This window comes from Ambystoma mexicanum, chromosome 14 (genome assembly GCF_040938575.1).
Source record: "Ambystoma mexicanum isolate Mex_15411 chromosome 14, UKY_AmexF1_1, whole genome shotgun sequence".
NCBI classification, from domain to species: domain Eukaryota; kingdom Metazoa; phylum Chordata; class Amphibia; order Caudata; family Ambystomatidae; genus Ambystoma; species Ambystoma mexicanum.
The window spans coordinates 552,372,259-552,393,244 of NC_090940.1; the positions used below are offsets into that span (position 1 = coordinate 552,372,259).

General features: G+C 47.7%; 1 protein-coding gene across 7 annotated transcripts in view; it reads left to right on the plus strand.

Annotated features, from left to right (window-relative positions):
- The window catches only part of CEP128 (centrosomal protein 128), an 864,240-nt gene that overhangs the window by 710,168 nt on the left and 133,086 nt on the right, over positions 1-20,986 (plus strand). For all 7 annotated transcript variants that reach the window (XR_011283785.1, XR_011283784.1, XR_011283786.1 and 4 more), the window contains one exon: positions 18,023-18,100. Coding sequence is in view for 4 of the 7 variants with exons in the window: in XM_069637862.1 (XP_069493963.1) it covers positions 18,023-18,100 (78 nt within the window). In the remaining 3 variants the exon portion in view is untranslated. The remainder of the gene's footprint in view (positions 1-18,022; positions 18,101-20,986) is intronic.

Consider the following 20,986-nt stretch of genomic DNA (forward strand, 5'->3'; position numbering starts at 1 on the left):
CAGGGAAACTCTAACTCCATTATATTAGCAACCGTTCGACTCGTTGTAATAATTGAAGAACATCTGACGCCACTCAATAGGACGTTCTGGAGTGGGTAAACTTTTACATCTGTGAGAGTTTGCATACTCGATGAATAGTGGGTTTTGCCACCATTGGTGGCGGTTTGTGATGCTCTAGTACCTCTACCAGGTTTGGTTAGTCTAAGATGGGTTAGTTTTATTATTTAGTATCACTGATCTTTCCTGCGATTTTGTGCTTTTGTGTCATTTCGACTCTGCGAGGTGGTGTCTCGGCGATGCAGCGATGTTACTGTGATTTTGTGACCCTATGAGTTGGTGACTTTGAGGACGCTTGTTGATGTTTTAGGTAATGTTTTAATATTTTAAAGAGATATAGATTTTAGTATTGCTTGGTTGTATAAACATCCGTGTGCTACTGTTGTATTGTAAGATTTTATATGTGTTATATGTGTTTTGTATAATTTGTAAAGGTGCAAATTTATTTTTGCTACCAAAACAAATAAATAAATAAAAAAAAAAAAGCTTCATGCACTATCTGTTAAACCTCCTTGTTTGCTTTTCTCGAAAAAGAATGTGACGTTAAGAGTGAGACTATACTTTCTTTCAAAAGTGGTCTCGGATTTCCATCTTTCTCATAAGATCCATCTTCCTAGGTTTTTCCTCAACCCCATCCTTCCAAGGCAGAGGAATGGTTCCATCAACTGGACCCAGTGCAGGCTCTCAGCTACTACGTGCCGTGGACATGGGACATCAGGCAAGATGACCTGTTGGTTATGCTGGTGCATTTGCTGTGACTAAACGGACCCTGTCAAGGTTGGATCGGTCTCTGTATTTCGGAATGCTATGATTTTTCTGGGAAGGATGCGCCTGAAGACCTCAGAGCTCATTCTACCAGAGGAGTGGCTGCCGCCTTTGCCCACGGAGGGCAGTCCCTGTTTCAGACATCTGCTAAGCAGCAACTTGGGCTTCTCTACACACGTTTGTGAAGCATCACTGCTTACATTATCGTTCAGGACTAGGCGCCCATTTCAGCAGGGTGGTCCTCCAGAGTTTTCTGGTATAGGTGGTGTCCTTTGCTCTCCTCCCTCTTCCAGATCCACGTACTGCTATGGTAGTCTATCATAGATGAGGATCCGATGGAGGAAGACATCCAGTAGAAGAACACTTTGCTTGCCTCTCTGTAACGTTCTTTATGATGGATGTTCCTCCCAATGATTCCGCATCACTCCCGTAACCTGCCCCACTTGGCAGATAGCCAGAACACCATTGGTTCCACTGTCCCTCAGCTTCAGAGTGCTAGGGAAAAAAGGTGGAACTGAGGTCAATGGTTGCAGTGTCTCAATATATACTGTCTCCGATGCCATGTCTGGTGCGTAGAGGCATCAGGCAGAGCTGACGCAGAGCCGCACTGCGCCCGCTGGTGGTGGAAACAATTCAGACTTTTGCAGATAGGATATTGTAGATGAGGAATCCATGGGGAAACATCCATCAGACAGAACATTACCGAGAGGTAAGTAATTTGTTCTTCTGTATGTCCCCTCTATAGGATCCAGCTATGAGTTGAAAGAGGCAGCCAGATAGGTAAGGTAAGGGATTTAGGCCACCACAACCAACAAGTCCGATTATAGAAAGTAAGGATTACCATTCTCGAGTGACAACCTTGGGGTTTAAGGATGTCTGGGCTTAGGAGGAAAAAGCCCACAATACACGGGAGAGAGTGGCGGCCCTTAGAATGCCTGTTTGCAGATATTCTAATAAAAACACTTGACCATTCTTCGATAGTTGGTGTGTTCTGTGACACATGATTACAACCCAAGTTTATTAACGCTAGGTCTTTGAGTGTTGAAATTGATTATTTTTGTTATCGATCTGCAAACAGGGATCTCTGATCTTGTGTCTAAATCGTATGATGTGGTGCCACAAGACTTGTGCACTGTCCCGGATGCCTGACTTAATGTTAAAGGACATTTGTACCGCGCACTATCACCACCGGAGTGGTCCCCTGGCGCTCTGGCGGCTCAAAGAGGAGGGGAGGTTGAGTTAGTGGGAGGAAGCAGGAAAAGTGCAAGAGAGCAATGATGTGCTGTTGGCGGCCTCAGCCCGGTGGGTCCTGGGGTGTTTGCAGCCGGTAGTCGTCGTGTACTGTTGTGCAAGACTGTGTGTTTTTGTTTTGTTGTTGCAATGTAGTGAAGTTTGTGCGGTTTGTTGTGCTGTAGGTTTTGGTTGTGTTTCGTTTTGGAGTTTGAGAGGTGTATGCAGAAAGGGAAATTGTTAGTGGGGTTGGTTAGTTTGCGTCTCTATCCTGAATGGAGGCGCTCAGTTTGCGTAGTCTCCCCTGATGTGGCTCTGTCCTGATCTGGGTCTGACTGGCATACAGGTTCCTTACTCCTCTGGCACCTACCTCTAGCATGTTCTCTTAGAGCTCCCCTTATCCACCCTTCATACTCCTGTGGCCAGTGCACCTGGCAATGTCAACCTCTCAGGTAGTGTGGTGATTGCCAATATCTCGACAATTCCACACCACTGTGATACCTGGCGGTAACTAAGTGGTGGGGGAAAGTGTTGGTGGGATTGTCTGAGGTAGTTGACTCGGTCTCTGTGCGCGCCGCCTGTGTTTAAGTCTATCCGGGTCCACCCGTCCAGGTCCCGTGGGAGTTACCCTCTCGGGTCGGGGATGTTCGTCTCCTTTCCGGTTTAGTCCTCCTTTTTCTGGTTTGGTTTCCAGATTTAGTCTGTGGTGTTGAAGAGCCAGGTTTTAAGCGATTTCCTGAATTTTAGGTGATCTTCAGTGTTTCTTATTTCTTTTGGGATGTTGTTCCAGGTTTTTGCGGCTAAGTGGTAGAAGGAGGTGCCTCCAAATTTTTTCTTAAGGTATGGTTTGAGTTCCAGGCGGATTTCATTGCTTGATCGAAGGGGTCTCGTTGGTTTGTAGACTGTAATTTTCTTTTGTAGGAATTCTGCTCCTTGTCCGCTGATTGCCCTGTGCGTTATGAACATTGTTTTGAAGGTGATGCAATGTTTTACTGGGAGCCAGTGTAGTGTTTTTAGGGCTGGAGTGAAGTGGTCTCTTCTGGATAGTTTGAGGAGTAGTCTTGCTGCTGCATTTTGGATCCGTTGCAGTTTCTTCAGGAGGTATTCTGGTATTCCGAGGTAGAGGCTGTTTGCATAGTCGATTTTTGACATGATGAGGGCGGCGATAGTGAGTGTTTTGTACGTGAAGGAGAGGAAAGGTAGAATTCTTCTTGCCGTGTGGAGGAGGAAAAAGCATTTCTTCACTGTTGCATTTATTTGTGGTTCCAGGGTTAGGGAGCTGTCCATTAGGACTCCCAGATTTTTTACTACTACCTTCCATAGGCCATGGGATGGTAGTTTCCTTCTCTTGGTCTTTGGATACGATCATGATTTCTGTCTTTCCTGGGTTGATTTTCAGGTTGTTGGCATCCATCCAGTTGAAGACCTCTTTTAGACAGTCGGTTAGGGTTGAATGGTCGGTGTCTTTGATTTTGTAGATGATCTGAGTGTCATCTGCGTAGTTGTAACATGTAATGTTGTATTTTTTGAAGATTCTGATGACCGGAGTCTGGTAGATGTTGAAATATAGTGGAGATAGTGAGGATCCTTGTGGTACTCCACAATCGTTGACTCGTGGGGTGGATTTGAAAGGTTTTATCCATACGGTTTCTGTTCTGTCTGCTAGGAATGATTTGGTCCAGCGTAGTGCTGAGTCTGTTATGCCTATGTCTTCTAGTCCTTTGGTCAGGGTGTCATGGCTAACTGTGTCAAAGGCTGCGGAGAGGTCGAGCAGAGTAAGGGCCGAGGTAGTGTTTGAGTCTGCGTTAGTTTTGAGGTCGTCCCAGATGGATAGTAGTGCTGTTTCCGTTCCTCTCGCTGGTCTGAAACCGATTTGAGCTTGGTGCAGCAGGTGGTGTTTTTCTACGTGTTCTTGGGTTAGTTTATATACGTAGGTTTCTAGAATTTTTGCTGGGTAGGGGATGTTGGAGATCGGCCTGTAGTTGGAAAGGTCATCTACGTCACCACTTGTGTTTTCAAGAGTGGCTTGATGTATGCTGATTTGAAGATCTTTGGTACAGTCCCTGTTGATAGTGATAGATTTGGAAGGTTTCTGTAGTGTTCTGCTGGCGATCCTTGCGCGAGGATTGATTTGTAGATGTCTGAGGGGCAGGGGGCAGGGGTCCATGGGTGATCCCGCTTTCTTGCTTCGTTTTACCAGCATTGCGAATGCCTCTGCTGATATTTCTGGAAAGCATTGGAGTTTGTGCTGTGGTTCCGTGTTAGGTTCGTTGGGTTGTATGTTGTGGTTGGTTGGTCGCTTTTGTATGGTTTGTCAGATGTCAATGATTTTTTTTTTTTTTTTAAGTGTTCTGTCAGGTCGTTCCATAGTTTTTCTGAGGGGGTTGGGGTGTTATCGCAGCCTGGTGGGTTTCTCATTTCTTCAATGATGCTAAACATTTCTTTTTGTGTGTTGGTGGCATTATTGATTCTGTCATCGTAATGTCTTCTCTTTGCCTTTTGAATCTCTTTCTTGTATGCGCGGATTTGTTTCTGGTACAGTATTTTTTTTCCCTGGGTTGTATTGTTCCTCCATTCCAATTCCATCTTTTTGTTTTCCTTTTCCATGTCGTTAAATAGTGGGGTGAACCATTTTGCCATTGTTCTTTTTTTTGATGGGGTGAACGGTTTTTCTGGGGCGATCTTGTCTATTGTATCTGCGATCCATTTGTGTAGTATCTCTGCTTTCCCATCAAGGTCAGCTGGTTCCAGTTCTGTAGTTGAGGGTTTCGTTAATTCCAGTTGTTCGAATGGGTTGCTTTCTTTGACGTGTTTCCAGTTTCTTTTGGTGGTGGTTGTGATTTTCGGATGTTGGATGTAGGCTTGGGTAGGCAGAGTGATCACGAATGGGATGATGAGATGGTCGCTCCGCAGTATTTGTATCGGAGGTGCCGTGGTGATGAGTTTTTCTTTGGCGAAAATTGCGTCTAGGGTGTGTCCTGTCGAGTGTGTTGCTCCTTTGACTAGTTGTTGTAGTTTCATGGTGCTGAGTTGTTCAATTAGTGACTTTTTTTTGTGATTCTGCGCACTGTGACCTCCCTCTGCCTGCCCCACATGTCTCCTGAAGTCTAGTGTGCTCATTAACCTGCAAAACAGTAGTTTTAAGCAGTAAAATTGAGATTTGTCTTGTAAACTCTTAACAGCCAGCAGGTGCAGGTGCTCCTTTATAACTGCTCGGTCATGGATTCATGGACACCACTGGCACCTTAAATTGACATATCTGGTACACATATATGGAGTCTCACATGCCTCTATATCTAAGTTCCTGTTTTTCCATGTGCCATACATGCCTCTCTGGCACTTGCTTCCTCAAATTTGAAAGGTGTTTCCTCAGTATGTTGATCCTTAATTCCTCTGAATATACGTTTAGCAAGAGATAAATGTCGGTTCCTGATCCACAGGAGCCTTACCTTTGGTGCCCTGTTTGTGGATTTCGACACGGACCATCTGAGACGGAACAAAGCATTAGCTTTCGAACTCCCACAAACTTCTTTATCAGACGGTGCAGATTAAAATGATCAGTAAGAAAAGCCCCAGCACAGTATTATTGTCTTGATAGCCCCTTGTTGTGCACTGCTTGATGCTAGATAGCCATACTGCATTGTTTGAGTCCTTGAACACTAGGTCAGAGCGGTAAGGTGGCAGACATTGATCGACAAGAGGCCAAAAAGGGGCATTTTAATAAACAAGTACATGTTGGGGACAAAATAACAAAATAGGAGGGGCTGAAATGAGCCGAACCTGTCAGGGTTGTTGATCTTGAAAGTGGTACAGTGCTTTGTGACAGCTTAAAAGAAATGGGAAGTAAAAAATGTTCAAACATAGCTTCTCTGTTTTTATTAAATCCGTGGTTGGGTCTTTCCCAGTTAGTTTACACCGCTACCAGTAAGCAGATAGTGTGGGACTTCAGTGCCTCCATAACCCTATATCTTGCTCATCTCGTTGCATGTTTCTAAGGGGTCCCAAACACTTTTCTCCAGAGTTCAGTGTCTCTGCTCCTTCGTTCCCTGTCCTAGGTTTTTAGCACTGAACTATTAGCATGGTGGTAGACTCTTTAAGTGGGATCGTGAGTGGTGGGCCAAGAAACATTTACGTCACTGGATGGCACGAGGCTTACTTAGTCTGAACAGGGTTCTCATGATTCCCTTCCTTCTATTCCTCACTTCCAGGGTTTTGCTTCTCTAGCCACCTGCCTCATTCGCTTTCTGTCTTTCTTCCCTGGCGTGTCACCTCAAGAAATGTTCCTCTACCCAACCTGTCTATACCCATTTGTATCTTCTGGGCCACCACCTTCTCCTCTTCACTCCTGATCTCTCACCTCTTTTCCAGTGTGAACCCTTTTCCACAAATTATTTTGTTGCCGCCTTTGTCCTTTGATGTTTCTTTGGGCACCTCTTTTAACATGTAAGGTTTTTCAATTGTCTTCTAACTATCCCACTTTCTTCACCACTTTGGCTTATCCTCCTCTCATATAATAGTCATGGCTGCCTACATCTACACTACCCCTTCCACTGCCTAGGTGTGCCTTCTCCCAGCCTTCCGGTTTGGTTGCTTCTCACCCCTTTTGGTCAGTCTCCTCCCAATATCCTTGGCTCTGTCTACTCGGCTCTCTCTGGGTCTCTTAATTCCCTGCCTCCAGAGTCTGGTGTTCCCCTGCAGACTGGGTCTCCTGCTCTCCCCAAACTCCAGGAATTACCCTCCATGCTCCTATCAACAGCTCTTGTTCCTGCTGTTCACCTTTCCAGCCATCTCCGAATGAGCTCTTCCACTCAACTCTACCATTAACTGAATTTAGTCCTTGATTTTTTTATAAGCTTTGTCCCCCCCTTCCAGCTCTCCTGGGTGTGGTAGCTGTGATCAGGAATAGCTGCCGAGCCACATCCTTGAGGATGGTTTACAGCTTTGGTGTCAGGCTTGGGATTGGCTTATCCATACCCCTGGGCGGTCCTCTTTCAGCCTGCCACACTCTGGTTCAGCGTTCCCACCTCTCTCTGGGCCAAGGGAACTCAGATGTGCAGGCCTGGAATAGGACATCTGAGAACTGTTTAGTTCTGTGGGCCTGGAGGGTGTCTAGTGTCTCCTGGACTGCAGCTTCAAATAATATATCAGCCATCTTGGAGTTCCTAAGTCCCTCTTCCGCTTTAGACTGGTGGTTTAGGCACTCGCTGACAGGTCCCACCCCTACGGGGGGCCTTCCAGTTCTAGGATGGAAGTTTGGCCTACCTTCCTCTGTGTGTCAAGGCGTGATTACTGCATAGATTAAAATACCTCCCTCCCCAAGCACCAGTCGGGGAGATAATGGATTACTCGCTGACCGGTTATTGGGGCCACAGGTGGCTGGAACAACAGCACCGGGTCCCCAGGTAGCTGAAATGGAAACAGAGCAGGTTATAGACAAAACACAGCATCATATAATGCAAGAGAAAAACAAAGAAAACCACTGGAATGGCACTTACCAGCAGAGTGGCTGGGGACAAGCACTGAAGTGAGGGAAGGAAGCAGAGTCCCTGAACTCAGGAAGTAATTCCCCCACCAGAAATGGTGCAGTATTGTGATGTGGCAATAATCCAGCTACCTAGATGGTAAGTCCAATGTAGAGTAGACCAGGATACTGCTACAAGTCAGCAGCATGGATGACCAAGGCACGGACAGCAGAACACCTGGTAAATCAGTTTGTGGTACAAGGGAAAATCCACGAAACAATCCAAAAGCGAAGTCCGAGGTCAAGAGCAGTCAGTAGAAATCTAATTTGCACAAGAGAAAAAACGCCCTAACAAAACAGTGTCCAAAGTGCAATCCGATAAAGCTTTTGCCGAGGTCAGAATCCAGGAAGTCCGGAATACTTGAAACGAGATGCAAGAGGTAACGCTTGGAGCCGGTAGGAAACACAGCTGAGAAGCGCATCAAGCGTCCTTTTATGTTGTTGGTGTGGTTACCGATCACGTGACTGCCTACGTTCCACGTGATCGGATAACCATGTTAACAGAGTGTCCCCTAGTTTCCATGGCATTCGCCATCTGGAGCGCGGCCGGAGCCGCCAATGAAACAACCTCCGTGCGAGGCAAGGGTGTCTTCCTTGATGACATGTGAAGCGGCTTACAGAATGTCCGCCGCGCCTCTGCCTGGCAGAACGCCATTGTGAACGGTGAACATGCCTAGTAGGCATTGGATCTTTGTGAACTGAATGCGTGACACTATGGTCGTCATGCACTGTCCAAACCCATGCGGTTGCCCCCTTTATCCTATCTGGTGATGGTATCCACTGCATGCTGCTCTGGGAATCACTTTGCATGTGGCGGCCCCCTGTCCCCTCTGCAAATCCGCCTTTGTTCGAGTTCAGGCAGAGGACTTTATCACACACCCTAAACTCTTTACTATTCTGGAAGCTCATTGGTCATATTTTGAGTGTTGTTGTCGCCCGTGTTATCCACCTAAGGAGGACCAGCCCTCTTACCTGGAAAAAGATGGTATAGCTCCCTGCTTCGAATAGCAATAGTTTGAGAAAGTAAAGGCACGTCAAAGGAGACCCTTTGTTTTTGTTTGATAACCCCCTGGAGGAGTTGATAGTGGTGCGGCCAATGCTAGAGGTATACCTAACTTGTATCGGCCGTTGCCTCTTTATAAGGAATCCAAGAGCTTGATACCTTTGCAAAGTAGATCTTCACCTCAGGCTAATGGAGACAGTGGTTGTTCAAGGCCGCGGACACTTTGGGGTGGTACTTCTGTGCTGTTTGCAGGTGGCCTGGGGGACCACTGGCCATTTACGTTTCGAGAGACCTGATGGAAAGGAGTGGGTGCTTATGGATGATTTTGGGAGGTCGGGGGCACGCCTAAGTTCCAGCAATGCTGAATGAAATCCATAAGAGGTTGAAGTACATGTTGACCCTAAATTGGAACCCGAGACGTGTATGTATGGGGTGCAATGCCCGGATGCTGCTCTTCTAGAGCCATTAGTACTTAGGATTACATGGTACAATGTCCTTTCATCGCGGGATGTTTTCTGCCGCAAATTCTTTTAAAAAAAAAAAGATTGAATCTTTTAGGGGGAGTTAGTAAATTATATATATGGGGTGTGGGTGTTTGGGAATAAATACAAATTAAAGAAAATGGGTGGGTTGGGGGGAACCCCCCAAAAATAATTTAAAGAAAAATTGATGGGTTTTTTCATTAAAAAAAACCAGCGAACGCGAAAAAACATCCCGCGATGAAATGCCATGGAACCGATTACATTGCATCTTTTGATTCATAGCTTAGGTTGGCCAATAAACACCGCCATTTTGCTACGGGTTACACCATGGCAGCTGCAGTCTCATTTATTGTGGAGTCGTTTTCATGTTCTTTTCAAACACTCCGATTCATGACATCATTATTTGGTGTCTTGGTTGTATGGCCCAGCAGAGGAATACATTGCCTACCTTAGCAGACCTCCGATAACCCGTCTGCATGCGTGTACGGAATGGGTAATGCAGACACGGATTTTCACACAGCACAACAAGTCTCTTCCATTCGTTAAAGAGATTCCTCTGTTTAGTGGATTGAGTTATTTACTGAAATCTTAATCGCGTTAAGGTCGTCAGTCGTGTTATGTTCATTTGCATTTGGGTAGCGCTCATCTGGCATTGGCGTGGCCTCGTTCAGCTGTGGCCTGGACCTAGAGCATTGTAGCCCGGATCCCATGTGTCCTAGATGGTGTGTTTGAGGGCCAATGTAGCTGCTGCATTTTGGACATGTCCGACGTCACTCTCCATGTCCCACCTTGATGGTTGTTTACAAGTGGTTCAGTGTGTTCACATCCTTCTCCCTCCCGCCCTTTCCTAGCGTCAATCAATGTTGCTGAGGTTTTACAGAAACACCGAAATATTGGGGGGTAGTGTCCTTTCCCAGCGAGCTTTGGCCTGTCAAAACAAAAAGTGGCAAGTTATAAAACCTTAAATACCTATCAATTGAGCAAGTATTTGAGGGCGATTTCAAAGGTCAGTCCTAAGACTAAGCGTGTCTTTCATTTTCAGAGGCCAAACTGTGCACCTGATGGTCCAGATGCAAGGGAGGTTGCTGGAAGCGGCTGTCCAAAAGATCCACCTGAATACCGGAGCCTATTCTTCAGTAGGCAAGAGGGGTCTTCTTTTCAGGTCTGTGCTGTCTCTGTGGATTCAGGAGGCCAAGTCCTAGCGTTGAGTGTCCCGCTACTGGGTCCACCCATTGCTGGCTTACTCTTGCTGCCAGGTCCACGAGGGTCCCTTCCATCTAGAACACTTTTCGCCAAATCATCATCTTAATGAGGCCAACTTTCCCCATCATGGCGCTAACTACATAAAGTTAGGCTCTTGAGAAAGGATGTCAGTCTGGGAAGCGCCGGGTTTGAATGGTGAGGTGCAGGAAGAGGTAATCGAGATATTGGATATGTTTTGGAGGCAAATCCAGACACAAGTCGGCTGCACGGAGAATGCTTTGCCACCCTACCTGATTCTTGATGTCTTAGGCCGCAATATAAGGCATTGGGCATACGCGCGCAAGTGTCACTTCATATTTAATTAGAAACATATTTAATCCAACTTTCAGAACCGCTCATGTGAACGGCTCTCTGTACCATACACACTGCCTTGACTTACCCCCAGGCCTTCGGCTAGAATGATGTATTGTGATCAAAGGGCTTAGCCATTACATTGGAATCATAGTATAGGGGCCACTTGCTGTGCAGTGCTACGAAGCAACCGTCACAGATGGCGATTTATCAAACTCCAATACATAAAATAAGTATGTGTTGAAGTTTGAACACGCAATGTTTGGTCACCCTGTGGTAGACTCAATTCCAGTGGTCAATTGGGATGAATTACTAGTTATGCTTATGCTTGCTTGTTAAAGTAACGGGCGTCCTAGTGCCTTCCCCACTCTTGCTGGCTTCAGCTCTTGGGTGCTGTTGTGTCTGGTTTTCAAGCAGAGGAGTTGTATCTTTTTGGGTTGGTTTAGAGGTGTGCTACTACTTCACTGTGTCTTCTGGAGCCTGAGTCCGTGCAAGTTTGTGTTCTGGATTTGCCAATGATCTCTTCCAACGGTCCAAAGGCCACCCCAGACACCGCTGACTTCTGCATTCGTGTTGGCTCCAACTCTAAAATGCAAGTTCTAATTCTCAAAGGATTAAAAAAAGAACGTGCTTTATTTCCAAATTGTATGCTATCATAGGACATGGTCGGTGTTTAGCAAAGTTAAGGTTGTACTGAGTTTGAACCAGTTTACACATCTTTACATAGATTTGATGAGCCATAAACTCATTTTCCAGTGTACAGCAATAGACTTTCACTTGTCCAGGGCCAGTTTCATAAGAACCTGCTATTGATCTTGATTGAGGCTACATCACTGCAGTCCCAGGAGTTGGGGAACTTCTGCTATCCTATGGAAATGCAACATCAATACAAGTGTACATACCCCTCCTCCGGGTTTACGCATTTAGCGTACATGTATTTCTATGAAATTCTTCTAACCAATCTTCTCTTTGCACGCGTTCCGATTCGTTGCAGTCTAATGCATGCACATTTTTCTAAAGTTCTCCTTCATTTGTGTTTTGAAGGTTGAACCTTTACACATTTTTTGAAGAGTTTCTGGAGGAAATGTACCCACTCTTCTACCAGGGCCTCCCCATCGGTGTCTTCTCTTGCAGCGCCTCGACCCTGTGGGAAACATGCTCTTATTTCTTTTGTATTCCTTTACCATCTTTTCATCCTGTGACCACAGACTTCTGAGAAATGTAATCTTTTTTTGTTGCCACCATATTTTATCCATATAACGTGAAGACATGTTTGCTTTGTTGGTGATTAACAACCTTACACAAGGCCTCCTGCAGTTCTTTCTTTCTATTTGCACACTCAGTGCTGCTGGGTCACTTGGTGTCTTTATGCTCTGTACTTATACTGTTTGTTTCATCTTGAGAATTTAGCGAAAGAGATGCTTATCGAGTCCTCAGAGGCTTCCAAGGCCCCATGTCGGGCACCTCTTTCACCATCTTGTCCCATTGATAGACCTGAGCTATTATCGAGTTCTTGTTGAGGGTGTTCTAAGGCTTAGTCCTTTAGCTGTGCTTGGAAGTCCTCGCTCCGGGGGACTCTTGGTAGTAGAGGGAGCTTTCTAAGAAGATGCTGATTGGGCTTCACAGTTTTTGAGTTTTCTATAGGCTGGTGTCTAATTGTCAAAGATCAGGCGTTCATTCATGGTTGCGTGCAAACTAACAAGGACATATTGAGAGGCCAAAGATCCCATTCACATTCTCATATACTGAAATTTGTCACATAAATGGAAACTTGTATAAAATACAATTCACAATGTCTAGGGTTCTGGTTCAATACCAAAAGGATATGACCCTAGTTAGCATAAAGCTATCTGCCATTAACTTCCCTTTCTTTTAGTAGTGTCTTGGGAGAAAACAGATATACATTTAGACACGTACAAAATATTATAACATTTGGTGGAATATTAATCTGTAGCTCAATCACCAAAAGCCAATAATAGTTCTAAGTATTGGGGTTCCTTGTCATTATATGATAAAAAAATCTACGACGCTGTTATGCTGGACAATTGATGAATGGGTGATTTGGGGTCCCCTCCGGACGAGCGGTCCCTCAATGGACCACACGCCAACTCCATTCACAGTTGACTTGTTGCTACTCTTGTCTGCCTCCGGAGTAGTGTGGATGCACTGTGGTGATGCACCCAGGACTCGGTGTTGGCCAGCAGAAGCTGCCAGGAATATAATTTTGCAGCACAGTGGCTGGCAGAGTTGGACGATCATGTCTATCACATGAAGGATTAAAGTAGAGTGGAATGTCTCCAGGTTTGTGGGGTTAAGGGATGACGACGTTAAACTAATTTCAGGGGCATGTCTTCATACTAGGGACGTGTTCTTAATGAATCAAAATTAGAGAATCAGTATGTCAAAGCAGCACTGACTGAGAAGACAGTGCAGGTGAGTGTTCCAAATGAAGGTATAAAATTGTGTTATTTGGTACATATCCTGTTAATTTGCTCTGTGATAAGTTTTTTTTTTTCTGGTGGAAGTATGTAAGCCGGTATATTCTCCATTTCCGTGCTGGCGTTTCAGAATGAACAGAAAGACTCTTCATGGGTTTGTAAATGTTTGTAAGTAGAAGAGTTGCTTGTTTGATTGCTACCGCTGAGTGGTTTGGCTGCCAGTTTTTGCTTCTCCCACAAAACCATATCACCAATGACATGCGATTTTATCCAGGTTGATGCTTCAAACTAGAAATGATCAAAAATAAATGATCAGCAGAGCAATCAGTGTGGGAATCGCGCTGTGTGACCTAGCAGTTCGGGCTGGACTACCCCTTTGGGGGTGGGACCAAGCCTGATTTGCATATGGTTTTTCCCCTTTTGTAATGGCTTGGCAGGCGAAGAACGATGGTCTGCAGGGTTGCCCAGAGCAATGCCAGAGGTCAAGATTTATTCTAAACCTTCCAGCCATCAACTCTTTTGTTTTGCTATTGTCACCCGGAGTGGGAAGGGTATGCCCAGACGTGGGTCCCTTGCCTGCTGGGCCTAGAGACCCAAGCTACTCCTCACTGATGACGCCCAACAAGGCTGAAACATGTCTGGGGATGCTTGTGGTCTCGTGCAAAAGGGATGTGACCTAGCAGTTCGGGCTGGACTACCCCTTTGGGGGTGGGACCAAGCCTGATTTGCATATGGTTTTTCCCCTTTTGTAATGGCTTGGCAGGCGAAGAACGATGGTCTGGAGGGTTGCCCAGAGCAATGCCAGAGGTCAAGATTTATTCTAAACCTTCCAGCCATCAACTCTTTTGTTTTGATCCTGTAGGCCATATATGGAGGATCTCAAGGCCATCGCTCCCATTCTTAGCTGACTAAGGGATTCAGATCCCTCAACTCTTGTCACTTGCATCGGAAATGCTGGTGTAGCAGTTAACCTGGGTGGTTACCAGACATTTCGTCAAAAAAATATGGTTGACAATACATTTGGTCGAAACCATTTGGTCGAAAGACAAATGGTCGAATTTTTTATTTTTTTTTATTTTCCCCGCCAACCACCTTTTTTTCTAAAAACCCCTTTTTTTCCCTAAACTAAAACCTAAAAAATATATATATATAAATAAATAAAAAATTCGACCATTTGGTTTTGGACCAAATTCCGTCGACGAAATGTCCGGACACCAACTTGGGTGTTGACACTTGCAAGCAGTAATCATAGTCCGTAATCGTTAACTACAAGGGAAGCACAGGAGGTTGAAAAAAAGGTCTACTGACCCAATGCCGTCCATAGTTGAGCCTGCAATCGCAATCTCGCCAGAAGTATGCTTCAGCGGGTTCTGCAAGGGGGGACCACGACTATATACAGTACTAAGAGACAGCCAGATTGAGAGAGCAAGTACTGCACACCGGATCCTGTGGAACTCAGGCCGAATCAGTCAGTTGCCATGACAGGACTGCCCGATTCCAAAGGGCCACCAGATGAAGCCTGAGCCCACAGCTCCAACAGCCAATCACAAACACTTTTATTCACACCTGGGAGAGCCAGGCCTCATTGCCCCAAATGCTCAATCACCCAGAGGAGGGCCTGGCTGGGTAAAGCAAGGACAGCAAGAGATCCAGGGCAAGGGCGTTTGGAGAGTGGTTGATAGCGGGAAATTGAAGGAAGTCACAGCAGGGAAGATGAGGAATGAGGGAGAAACAGGGGGAGGATGGAGTATATGGGTCGTATCAGGAAGGATGTGACAGGAGGAAAGGAATGGGAAAAGATGGAGTTGAAATAGGAGCAGGAAGGAGTTTGGAAGAAAGAAAGGTCATTGGAGGCAGGAGGAGGTTGAGAGAACGGACAATGGAGGTAGGAGGAGGTTGAAAGTTAGGTCATCAGAAGCAGTGAGAAGTTGGAGATGGAGTAGGGACAAAGTGGAGGAGCGAGTATACAGAGAGGTCCAATAAGGGAAGCCAACGTTGGATAAAACAATAGAGCCAAGGACTGACATGGATGCGAAGATACAGAAAGTGATGCTAATGCTGCAAGAGGAGGGGTATAAGAAAGCCTAGTGGACCTGTGGACCTGGATCCGGAGAATGTTAGGGCAAAAACCTAGGAGCACTGAGAGAGAGAAAAATTGAGGCTTGCAGGGAGCCATAAACCGGATGCTTGTGGCACTAGCAATCTCACCAAGACAAATAGGACTTGCTGTTAGAGAAAGAGGGAATAAGTGTGAGACTGAGGCTAGCCAGCAGCAATTATCCAGACTCTAGTGGCACTGCCACGGCCTCTGGAAAAGATACCCTAGGCTTACTGCTGGACCACCCGAGCCTGGGGCTTTTTGGGGGATCAATACCCAGAAGAGTTTCAAGAGAATCTGAGTAAAGAAAGATCACTCAGGGTTTATGCCAGACGAATTTACTAAGAACGATGCTCCTGTGCTTGGCTCGTGATTGATCTAAGCTAGAGATTAGCTCAGAGGTCCGCACAGAGCCCTTGGCTGGAGTGGTGGAAGAGGGCGCTTCATAATGATACAGCCGGAAAGTTCACCCAGGACAGACCGGGAAGAAGTAATCCGTCACCTGTTGGCTTAGCAGCTGACACCCCAGATGACTAGCGTTCTGGGGAAACATCTGTAGAAGAGTCCAGGACCATGGGGAAGCAGCAGGAACAACGAGTGACTTTTCATGATTACTTCAGGCAAGTCCAAACCTGAAACCGAACAGTCGTAGAACACTGCACTTGGACGGTTGTAGATTAGGATTTGATTACCAAATATCCAGTTTACCCGTCTTGTTCTCCTTAATCCTCGCATAATTAAACAGGAGCATCCTTAATTCGTTCTATTCTTGCTCCAACCCTTGAGTTTGAACTGAATATAAATCTTTTTTTCACAATATACTTCAGGCTCATGTCGTCTCTTGATCTCCCGGTCTGTGACAGCACCCAGCTCATATTTGGCATAGGGCTGTCTGCGCGACTTTAGAATTTAATAAAATGGTCAAGAACCCAGCCTGGCAGAGAAAGACAATAAGGTCAAGTTCCGATATTGACACAGTCCAGACTTAGATCAAGGAGAATAAGAAGGATTCAAAGATGTATTTCAATGGCACTGCAGGACCATTGCTGAGAAGAGTATTTCTGAAGTCAAGCTTAATAAAGAAAATGATTACTCAGAAATGACAATAAATGTTATACTGCGCTATTCATGGTTCCTGCCAACGAGGGTAATATGATAGCATGTTTTCCCCGCCACCTCCACTGCTAAGGTTGTCTCAGAGTGATGACAGCTCTTGCTGTCGGGCCTTTTCCATACTGCCACGCCTCTTAAGTGTACATTGGGCCTCATTACGAGTTTGGAGGCAGCCGCGTCCTTAATAAGGGCACGGCTGCCTCCAAACTCGGGTCCGGGTCCATGGTCCCTGAATGGGGAAATACCAGGCCAGTCCTACCTTGGAGGACCTGGTATTTCCCCATTCGGGGAACACATCCCCATTCCCATTTGATCCCCCCATAGGGCTCAATGGGAATGGGGGGGCAGCTAACAACGGCCCGTTAATAACGGGCCCGTTGTTAGCTCCCTGGTCCCCTCGCGGGACCCGCAAAGGACGTCTGGTCTGACCAGACGCCCAGAGCGGGTCCCGCAAAGGAACCTCGTAATAGGGCGGAATGGGTTTAACGGCACCGGCACCTTTACCGGCGCCGTTAAACCCATTCCACCTGGGTCGTAATGAGGCCCATGGGCCTCATTACGAGTTGGGCGCAAAGGGATACCGGGCACCGGTGCTGGTAATCCTTTTCCGCCCTATTCTGAGGTCCCTTTGCGGGTCCCTTCCTTAACGCCTGGTTTTACCAGGCGTTATGGATGGGACCTTTTAAGGGACTTTAGAGCTAATAACGGTACCGCAATTTGCGGTACCATTATTAGCGCCTTCTTCCCCTTTCCCATTGGGCCCTATGGGGGCTGAAATGGGAATGGGGAATGGCTTTTTCAATGGGGTCTTACCGGTCCCACAAAGGTCGGAATAGACCAGTAAGTCCCCAGTGAACCATGCCGGAATCGGTACCGGTATTGGAGGTAGTCATGGCGCAAATAGCGCCAGGATTACCTCCATACTCGGAATGAGGCCCAATGTGTTGTGAATCCCTGATGGAACTGCGTGTACACTACTTGAGGAAATGTGTGCACAATGTAACAATTACAGACCAATTGTGGAGTCGAATTTTAATTGCAGGGCAGACTTCCTTATCAATTGCAGTTTTGCATTTCGTAGATAGGATTTTAAAGTAATATGAATTATGGCTGTATATAAAAAAAATAATGGGCCTCATTATGACTGGCGGTAGCTGTGCCGGTAAATACTGGAACGTCTGCTGCCGGAGTCATGAATTTTCCAGCGCCTGGAAATGGGCAATTACCGCGGCATTACAGCCCCGGCAGACCCGGTAATTGACCATTCCCGGGGGCAGGAAAATGAGTCCCCATTTCCATTTGAGTCCCACTGGACTCAATGGGAATGGGGAGGCCGGATGCCCCGGCAGCATTCATGAATGGTGCCGGTGCATCCGTCGAGGTCTGCGCGCAGGTGCCATTCCGCCCGCCAGGTCAGACCTGGTGGGCTGAAAGGCACCTGCTCGCAGAACCCGTACTTTGTCGGTCTGGAAACAACGGTACTGGCAAGCTTACCGCTACCGGTGTTTATGGACCGGCAAACTTATGAGGCTCAATGTATTTTCTGCTTCCTTTTATTGTCTGATCAAGATGTTTTATTAAGAGATGTTTTCACCAAGATGGAATTGGCATTTTTTGAAATGGAGGTTTTAGTGGCAATATTTATATATGTGCGGTGTATATGTGAAACGTGAATCTGTTAACTGAATCAACATAAATGAATGTATTTTCAGATCGATGTATATTCTCACACTGTTGGATGTTTCCTTTTCCCACCTCCAGAGTACCCGAGTGGCGTTGGATCATCTGGAGTCTGTGCCAGAGAAGTTGAGCCTTTTGGAAGATGTGAAAGATCTTGGCGTGAGAACACTTCCATGGGGCTTTACCTGCATGCTGCGGCACAGGACATGGGGCTTTACCTGCATGCTGCGGCACAGGACATGGGGCTTTACCTCCATGCTGCGGCACAGGGCAGGGGTTGATACACTTCTATGGGGCTTTACCTGCATGCTGCGGCACAGGGCTGGGGGCTTTACCTGCACGCTGCGGCACAGGACATGGGGCTTTACCTGCATCCTGCGGCACAGGACATGGGGCTTTACCTGCATGCTGCGGCACAGGGCAGGGGTTGATGCACTTCTATGGGGCTTTACCTGCATGCTGTGGCACAGGACATGGAGCTTTACCTGCATGATGCGGCACAGGGCAGGGGTTGATGCACTGCTATGGGGCTTTACCTGCATGCTGCGGCACAGGGCAGGGGTTGATACGCTTATATGGGGCTTTACCTGCATGCTGTGGCACAGTACATGGGGCTTTACCTGCATGCTGCGGCACAGGGCAGGGATTGATACACTTCTATGGGGCTTTACCTGCATGCTGCGGCACAGGGCAGGGGTTGATAGGCTTCTATGGGGCTTTACCTGCATGCTGTGGCACAGGACACAGGGCTTTACCTGCATGCTGTGGCACAGTACATGGGGCTTTACCTGCATGCTGCGGCACAGGGCAGGGATTGATACACTTCTATGGGGCTTTACCTGCATGCTGCGGCACAGGGCAGGGGTTGATACGCTTCTATGGGGCTTTACCTGCATGCTGTGGCACAGGACACAGGGCTTTACCTGCATGCTGCGACGCAGGGCAGGGGTTGATACACTTCTATGGGGCTTTACCTACATGCTGCGGCACAGGGCAGGGGTTGATAGACTTCTATGGGGCTTTACCTGCATGCTGTGGCACAGGACATGGGGCTTTACCTGCATGCTGCGGCACAGGGCAGGGGTTGCTGCACTGCTATGGGGCTTTACCTGCATGCTGCAGCACAGTGCAGGGGTTGATACGCTTCTATGGGGCTTTACCTGCATGCTGTGGCACAGGACATGGGGCTTTACCTGCATGCTGCGGCACAGGGCAGGGGTTGATACACTTCTATGGGGCTTTACCTGCATGCTGCGACACAGGGCAGGGGTTGATACACTTCTATGGGGCTTTACCTGCATACTGCGGCACAGGGCAGGGGTTGATACACTTCTATGGGGCTTTACCTGCATGCTGCGGCACAGGGCAGGGGTTGATATGCTTCTATGGGGCTTTACCTGCATGCTGTGGCACAGGACATGGGGCTTTACCTGCATGCTGCGGCACAGGGCAGGGGTTGATACACTTCTATGGGGCTTTACCTGCATGCTGTGGCACAGGACATGGGGCTTTACCTGCATGCCTCGGCACAGGACATGGGGCTTTACCTGCATGCTGTGGCACAGGGCAGGGGTTGATGCACTGCTATGGGGCTTTACCTGCATGCTGTGGCACAGGACATGGGGCCTTACCTGCATGCCTCGGCACAGGGCAGGGGTTGATACACTTCTATGGGGTTTTACCTGCATGCTGTGGCACAGGACATGGGGCTTTACCTGCATGCTGCGGCACAGGGCAGGGGTTGATACACTTCTATGGGGCTTTTCCTGCATGCTGGGGCACAGGGTAGGGGTTGATACACTTCTATGGGGCTTTCCCTGCATGCTGCGGCACAGGGCAGGGGTCGATACACTTCTATGGGGCTTTACCTGCGTGCTGCGGCACAGGGCAGGAGTTGATACACTTCTATGGAGCTTTACCTGCATGCTGCGGCACAGGGCAGGGGTCGATACACTTCTTTGGGCTTTACCTGCATGCTGCAGCACATGGCAGGGGTCGATACACTTCTATGGGGCTTTACCTGCATGCTGCGGCACAGGGTAGGGGTTGATACTTCTGTGGGGCTTTACCTGCATGCTGTGGCAAAGGGCAGGTGTCGATACACTTCTATGGGGCTTTACCTGCATGCTGCGGCACAGGGCAGGGGTTGATGCACTGCTATGGGGCTTTTCCTGCATGCTGCGGCACAGGGCAGGGGTTGATACACTTCTATGGGGCTTTACCTGCATGCTGTGGCACAGGGCATGGGGCTTTAGCTGCATGCTGTGGCACAGGGCAGGGATCGATATACTTCTATGGGGCTTTACCTGCATGCTGCGACACAGGGCAGGGGTTGATACACTGCTATGGGGCTTTTCCTGCATGCTGCGGCACAGGGCAGGGGTTGATGCACTTCTATGGGGCTTTACCTGCATGCTGTGGCAGAGGGCAGGGATCGATGCACTTCTATGGGGCTTTACCTCCCTGCTGCGGCACAGGGCAGGAGTTGATACACTTCTATGGGGCTTTACCTGCATGCTGTGCCACAGGACATTGGGCTTTACCTGCATGCTGCGGCACAGGGCAGGGGTTGATGCACTTCTATGGGTATTTACCTGCATGCTGCGGCACAGGGCAGGGGTCGATACACTTCTATGGGGCTTTACCTGCATGCTGCGGCACAGGGCAGGGGTCGATACACTTCTATGGGGCTTGACCTGCATGCTGTGGCACAGGACATGGGGCTTTACCTGCATGCTGCGGCACAGGGCAGGGGTCGATACACTTCTATGGGGCTTTACCTGCATGCTGCGGCACAGGGCAGGGGTTGATACACTTCTATGGGGCTTTACCTGCATGCTGCGGCACAGGACATGGGGCTTTACCTGCATGCTGCGGCACAGGGCAGGGGTCAATACACTTTGGGCTTTACCTGCATGCTGCAGCACAGGGCAGGGGTTGATACTTCTATGGGGCTTTACCTGCATGCTGCGGCACAGGGCAGGGGTTGATACGCTTCTATGGGGCTTTACCTGCATGCTGCGACACAGGACATGGGGCTTTACC